Source organism: Perca fluviatilis, chromosome 12 (assembly GCF_010015445.1).
Source record: "Perca fluviatilis chromosome 12, GENO_Pfluv_1.0, whole genome shotgun sequence".
NCBI lineage: Eukaryota > Metazoa > Chordata > Actinopteri > Perciformes > Percidae > Perca > Perca fluviatilis.
Window position 1 is genome coordinate 26,934,489 of NC_053123.1, and position 7,303 is coordinate 26,941,791.

The window sequence follows — 7,303 nt, forward strand, 5'->3', positions numbered from 1 at the left end:
AAACAAATTAGCTTCTTAGCCGTCTCAATAATCTTACTAAATTAAAATAAGCAGTAACCTAATGTTACACAATGAGAAATACTTACAGACGTTGCCTTAGCAAAAGGGAGAAGGAACGAACTCAGAAACTGACAGCTGGTAGAGCTCACACACTCTTGTAGCTGATTACCACATGGCAATTTTACTTCCTGTTTCCCAACATGCACTGGTACTACGTTGCTATGGTTACAAAGCTAAACAAACCATACTGAACTGCTGAAACAAAGTAGTACACATTTTCAAGTGGCATGACACTCCCCGCTTGGGGTCTTTTAAAGAGCCCACATTAACTAACAGAATCAGTCTTTGGAGAGAGAAGCAGGACCACTTCTGTAAGGGGCGAGGGGCGAAAAGTCTTCCTGGTTCCATCCTGACGGACTTCCACTTGAACCTTCCGGACCAATCCATCTTCTCCTGGAAAGGTTTTTGCGATGATACCCTTAGGCCATTGATTTCTCTTTGCCTGATTGTCTTTCAGGAGAACTATGTCTCCTTCTTGGAGGTTCGGCCTTTTTCCTTGCCACTTGTGCCGAAGCTGCAATGTTTTGAGGTATTCATGTTTCCATCTGTTCCAAAACATGTCTGCTAGGCTCTGAACCCGCTTCCACTCCTCTCTGACGAGATGCGCTTCCTCAAAGCTTCCTGACGGAGGAGGAGGTGCAGAGCCTGTCTTAAGAGTCAAGAGCATTGCTGGGGTGAGGATGAGAGGCGATTCCGGATCCGATGACACTGGGATGAGCGGTCTAGCATTCATGATTGCAGCTACCTCGGCCATGAGTGTGGTCAGAACCTCGTGTGTCAGGTGAGACCTCCTCTCCTCAAGCAGCATGCAGTCCAAAATACGGCGGGCAATGCCAATCATTCGTTCCCACGCGCCACCCATATGAGACGCGTGGGGCGGATTGAATACCCAGGTGCAGCTCTGTGTGTCCAGGTACTCCTCCACACTGTTGAAGCCTGGATTGGTCTTGTCCATCTCTAGTTCACGAGAGGCGCCGATGAAGTTAGTTCCGCAGTCAGAGCGGATCTGCTTTGCAGGGCCCCTGACTGCAAAGAACCTCCTCAAGGCGTTGATAAAGCTGCTGGTGCTCATTGCTTCAATAACCTCGATGTGAACTGCCCTTGAGCACATGCATGAGAACATCACAGCCCATCGTTTAGAGTTGGAGACTCCTCCTCTTGTGCGGCGTGAGACGATGTCCCATGGTCCAAAGACGTCGACACCTACATAGGTGAAGGGAGGTGCTACTTGTAGCCGTTCTGCTGGCAGAGCTGCCATCCACTGATGTTCGGTCTTTCCTCTCAGTCTTCTACAAGTAATGCATCTGTGAAGCAGACTGCTAATGCAGCGTTTAGCTCCCACCAGCCAGAACCCTGCCGCTCGAATGGCACCTTCAGTAAGATGTCTTCCTTGGTGTTTCACTGCTTCATGATAGTGAGACACAAGCAGAGTTGCAAGATGATGCCGGCCAGGAATGATGATGGGGTGAGTCTCGTTCATGCTCAGATCTGACTGTCCAATCCGACCTCCCGCTCTAAGAAGTTGATCTTGGTCCATGGTGGGGTGCAATTTCCACAGGCTGCTTGACGATGGGATGTTGGATCCTGAGTTGATACACTTAAGTTCCTCTGTATAGCACTCATTCTGGACACTCTTCACGATACACACTTTGGCCCTCAGCAACTCTTCCTCTGTAGAGCGACAGATGTGCCACCCCTGACATTCATCCTGAGTGGAGTGGGCAAAGGAACGAGCCACGTGGATGAGGTGCGCTATGGCTGTCAGGAGAGTGCTGAACTTGGAGAAACGTTCGAAGCGTTGTGGGTGTACCACATTCCTGGTAACATGTGTGAGACTTGTCACCACCTGGGGACGCACTTCAGAGTCAGTGTCAGGGTCAATAAGGTTATAAGTCTCTTGAACCTCAGGTGAATGCGAAGATGCATCATGTAGAAAGGCTGGTCCTTTGAGCCAAGTTGTGCTGCTAAGCAAGGCTGGTGCCACAGTTCTTGACCCAATGTCAGCTGGGTTGAGGTGCGTTGGAACGTACTTCCACTGGCCGGAACAAGGTGATTGATGGATACGTTGGATCCTGTTGTGTACGTAGACATAGAATCTCCTTGACTGGTTCTGGATGTATCCCAATACAACCTTGCTATCTGTGTAGTATGTGATGTTGTCGAATGTTGTGTCCATCTCTGTGACTACCATCTCGGCGATCTCGACGGCGAGTACGGTCGCACAGAGCTCAAGTCTCGGGATAGTCAAGCCAGGCTGGGGGGCCAACTTTGCCTTCCCGAAGACAAAGCCAATCTCAGTCTGTTCTTGGTGGTTTGTCACCTTGATGTAGGCTACGGCTGCTATTGCCTTGACTGATGCGTCTGCAAAGACACAGAGTTCTCTTCTTAGCGCGCCTGCGGTGGAGAAGGATGTATAAGGGCGTGGTATCTGGAGCCCCTGTAGATCATGGAGTGACTGTTTCCATCTAGTCCACTCGAGCTCCATGTCTTTGGGAAGAGGTGAGTCCCAGTCCTCTGCTTGCGTGGTGAGTTCCCTGAGTATCAGTCTTCCATGAACCGTGATGGGTGCGAGGAACCCTAGAGGATCGTAGAGGCTGTTCACGGTTGAGAGTACCCCTCTGCGAGTGAATGGCTTCTGGTCATCTTTGATTTCAAACATGAAGGTGTCCGTGCGCATGTTCCAGAACAATCCAAGGCTACGTTGGATGGGCAGATCACCAACAAAGAGATCTAGGCTGTTGACGTCCTTGGTGCGATCTTCGGATGGAAATGCTTCGATGACTGCCGGTCGATTTGAAGCGATTTTGTGCAGCCTGAGGTTAGAAGCTGCAAGCATCTTCTGTGCCCGTCCGAGGACGCTGATGGCCTCTTCCTCGGAGCTGAAGGACTTTAAGGCGTCGTCAACGTAGAACTCGCGGTCGATGAATCGTCTTGCATCACTGCCATAGTCGGCTTCTGCTTCCTTAGCTGCCCGTCGCAAACCATACGCTGCAACGGCAGGCGAGGGACTGTTCCCAAAAGGGTGAACCCGCATTCTGTAGTCCACGATGTTGGAGGTAAGGTCGTTGTTCCTGTACCACAGGAAGCGGAGAAAATCACGGTGATCCTCCTCAACGACAAAGCAGTGGAACATGTGCTCGATGTCGGAGGTGACTGCCACCTGTTCCTTCCTGAACCTCATGAGAACACCCAGCAGGCTGTTATTAAGGTCAGGGCCAGTGAGCAAGACATCGTTGAGCGACACTCCTTCACATGACGCGCTGCTGTCAAAGACTACACGGATCTTATCTGGCTTCCTAGGATGATACACGCCAAACAGAGGCAGGTACCAACACTCTTGTCCAGGCTGCACTGGTGGGGCAACTTCTGCATGTGCCTTCTTGAGCATCTTCTCCATAAACTCTAGGAAATCAGCTTTCATCTGTGGTCGTTTTTCCAATGAGCGCCGTAGTGAGACAAGACGGTCAAAAGCCTGTTTCCTGTTGTTAGGCAGCCGCTGTCTCGGCGACCGAAAGGGTAGAGGTGCAACCCAACTTTTGGAGCTGTCCTGGTAGCACTCAGCTTCCATTATCTTCAGAAACTCTAGATCCTCCATGGATGGAGCGACTCTGTGGTCGTCGGGAGTACAAGCAAAGACAGTCTGCCCCAAGCAGTCTACGCTGAGCATCATTGAGTCACGGTTGGAGGTTGGTGCTGGATGATGTTGATGTTTAGGCACCTGACCAAACAACTCTTTCACTCTGATTTGATTGTCGCATGGCTGAAGATGACTCGTACGACCATTCTCTAAGATGGCTGTTTTGTAACTCCCTACCTCAAGTGGTCTGTGAGCACCTCCAAGGCACACATCACCGACGACGACCCATCCCAGGTCAAGCCTTTGAGCAAACGGTGCATCTCCTGGGCCGCTTATCTGCTCTCGGACCTTGTGCGCCCGTAAGATGTCTCTGCCCAGTAAGAGGAGTATTTTGGCGTCCGGATCCAGAGGCGGAATCTTGTCGGCGATGCGCTTCAGGTGGGCATGATGGTAGGCTGCTTCTGGCGTAGGAATCTCAGCGCGAACGTTAGGGATTTGGTTGCACTCGAGGAGTGTAGGCAGGGGAATGCTTACTTTCTTGTCCACTGGCTCCACAGTGTAACCGCTGGCTCTCCTCCCCGCTGTCTCTGAACGACCTGCACAGGTCTTGAGGGTATATGAGTAAGAACCTCCGGAGATCTTAAAAACCTCGAAGAACTCCGACCGTGCCAGGGAGCGATTGCTCTGCTCGTCCAGTATGGCGTACATTCTCTTGGACTTCTCCCTGCATCCGTTTGGGAACACACTGACGAGGCAGATCTTAGCACATGCTCTGGCACTCAGTCCTTCACCACATACTTGTGTGCACGTCGACTTGACCTCCTGGATGTCTGCTCTGTCCTCCTGCCCGCCATCCTCTGAAGTGGAAGGGGACGACTTAGAATTCCAGGTAGGTGGGCAGGGGTGAAGCGCTGTCACATGAGCAGTGCTCTCACACTCTGTACATTTTATCTCAGCGGTGCAGTTCTTTGCGAGATGCTCCGTAGAGGAGCAACAGCGAAAGCAGATGTAATGCTCTTTCAGAAGCTGTTTGCGATCATTTATGCTCTTCTCACGGAAGCCTCTGCATTTCCTCAGAGGGTGGGGCTTCTTATGCAGAGGACAATGTTTATTTGGGTCGATTCGTTCCGTACCTTCTCTACACTCTGCCTTAGCAGTCCCTGAGACCTGCGTCTTGTGAACATATACGGATGTCTTTGTAGGCCTCTCCCACTTACTCTTTCTTTCTGCTGGGGCTTGCATGAAGAGGTTAAAGCTTGGGTCAGTGCGAGCTCTTGCCTCCGTGGCAATGAAGTTTACCAACACGGAGAAAGGTGGGAAGCTAACAAAATGTTTCTGTTTGTAGCTTGTACCAAAGTAAAGCCACTTTTCTTGTAAGTTGTATGGGAGTTTCTCAATGATAGGCTTAATTCCTCTGGAGGTATCCAAGTACGACAAGCCTGCAAGGTATCCATCTTCCTTGGCGGCTTGTAGCTCTGACAACAGGTCGGCTAGATCCCTGAGTCTCTGTGGATCCTTTGTTGTGACCTTCGGAAAGTTTTCTAGTTTGTTGAACAGAGCCTGTTCGACGGCCTCTGGCGAGCCATATATTTCATCCAGGCGCCCCCATGCCATGTGCAGTCCGGTTGCTGGGTCCTTAATGTTGACTGTTTTTATTCTTCTTACTTGTTCTGCTGACTCTTTTCCCAGATACTTGGTGAGGAGGTCGAGTTCTCCTGCAGCAGACAAGTCTAGATCAGCGATAGCGTTCAGGAACGATGTTTTCCAGGCCCAATAGTTCATTGGCTGGTCATCATATGCAGTGAGGCCTGAAGTCACCAGGCGGCTGCGAGCAAGGTATTTGATGAGGTCTCCAGTGGACGTAGAATGGTCGTAGCTAGCTCCATAAGGTGTCCTGTGAGCAGGCGGGTGCGCAGGAGATGAGGAATCCAGTTTGAGGTTCTGTTGCGGACGATTCCCACCAAGCTGAGGACCTGAAGAGGAGTTGGGAGGCTGATTGAAGCTTTGTTGTGGCGGTGCCTCACTAGTCTGGGGGGCCTGAGGAACTTGGTGTGGCTTAATGTCGGCAGAAGCAGCAGCTTGGGTTTGACTTGCATTGAGTGGGTGTTGTGTTGAAGGGATAACATTGATTGGTTGAGGGTGTGGAGGATGAAGAGATGGCGACGCATAGTTACTCCCTCTTCTGACAGTTAGACCCTTGCTGCATAGGCTGGCTTGTGCCGACACATAGGCGGCGACGCGCTGGTCTGTGACCGATTGTGGGACCGGGCTGTTAAGCTCACTGCGCACTTCAAAGCCCATATCTTGTAAACCAGCCACAAGAGCATTTGCCTCTGCTATGGCAGCATCCTTTTCTTTTTCATCATTTAATGCATCAAGATTAGCTTGAACTCGTGCCTGCTCCACTTTAAGTTCAATTTCCTTTTGGGCATGTGCCGCTCTAGCTTGCGCTGCTTCAGCTTTTGCCTTTGCCATGGCGACGGCCATGCTAATCTTCGAGCTGGACGATGTACCAGATGAGCGACTGCTTCTCGAGCGCACAGTCTGAGACTGGTTATCTTCATTTCCTTCTTTACTGTCGCTACGTTGTGACATTGTGACTCACTGCGTTTTCAATATCAGGAGAAGGAAGCTAGTGAGTAGCTGACATGAAGCTGTAGCATTAGCCGCTTATCTCTTGGTATTGAGTTGCTCCGTAGGATGGCATTCCTTGTGTCCCTCGTTAGCTGTGTTGCCGTCTTTTCACTGTCATGGGCTATGTTCCATTCAGCTTAAACACTCCCAAGAAACTCCAGGACACGGCTGATACATTTCCATGAAGTTTACTGGGAATTTTGTGAAACTGCAATACAGTACAATGAGATGTCTATATTATTAATTAAACCCAAATACACATCAACAGTGTAAATAGTACCGCCTAGCTAACATAGCAGTGTAGCCTATATGATAAACACAATCAAGCTAGTAAAAACAACCAGCAGTAATAAACATAAAGCTAACTTAGCCTAGCACAAACAAATTAGCTTCTTAGCCGTCTCAATAATCTTACTAAATTAAAATAAGCAGTAACCTAATGTTACACAATGAGAAATACTTACAGACGTTGCCTTAGCAAAAAGGGAGAAGGAAAAGCGACTCAGAAACTGACAGCTGGTAGAGCTCACACATTCTTGTAGCTGATTACCACATGGCAATTTTACTTCCTGTTTCCCAACATGCACTGGTACTACGTTGCTATGGTTACAAAGCTAAACAAACCATACTGAACTGCTGAAACAAAGTAGTACACATTTTCAAGTGGCATGACAGACCCCATCAGCTGTGACCTGCGGCAGGTATTGGCAGAACGACATCTGAAATTGCAACGGACTCGAAGAAGAACATGAAAAACAAATCTGGATGGATCACTGGATGGAAACTCTGGTCTACTGCACGAAAGGCAGACATGCAACATATTCATTCACCACCCCAACCTCCACACGTAACTCTTCACCATGCAACATTAGAGCATTAGATATAAATATTAAAGTGCAGCATCATCCGTAATGGGCAATATACTGCGATCTGTGTTCATGCAAATGTGCACCCCATTACTGTGCAGGGTCAGTCCATTATGCCTTACTGTGGTGATTTGTACTGGGATGAGTAAGGTTTCCTTTTCATCGG

General features: G+C 49.5%; 1 protein-coding gene across 1 annotated transcript; it reads right to left on the bottom strand.

Moving 5' to 3' along the window:
* Positions 1 to 325: 325 nt before the first annotated feature.
* LOC120570096 lies at positions 326 to 6,936 on the bottom strand. The gene is made up of 2 exons (XM_039818321.1): positions 6,736 to 6,936; positions 326 to 6,479 (listed from the first exon to the last, which is right to left on the bottom strand). The coding sequence occupies exon 2, from the start codon at positions 6,230 to 6,232 to the stop codon at positions 326 to 328; it is 5,907 nt and encodes a 1,968-aa protein (XP_039674255.1). The 5' UTR covers positions 6,233 to 6,479; positions 6,736 to 6,936.
* Positions 6,937 to 7,303: the final 367 nt, after the last annotated feature.

What these genes read in the sequence shown, in the direction of transcription:
- LOC120570096 (XM_039818321.1), bottom strand. Translation starts at nt 6,232, where the DNA reads ATGTCACAACGTAGCGACAGTAAAGAAGGAAATGAAGATAACCAGTCT.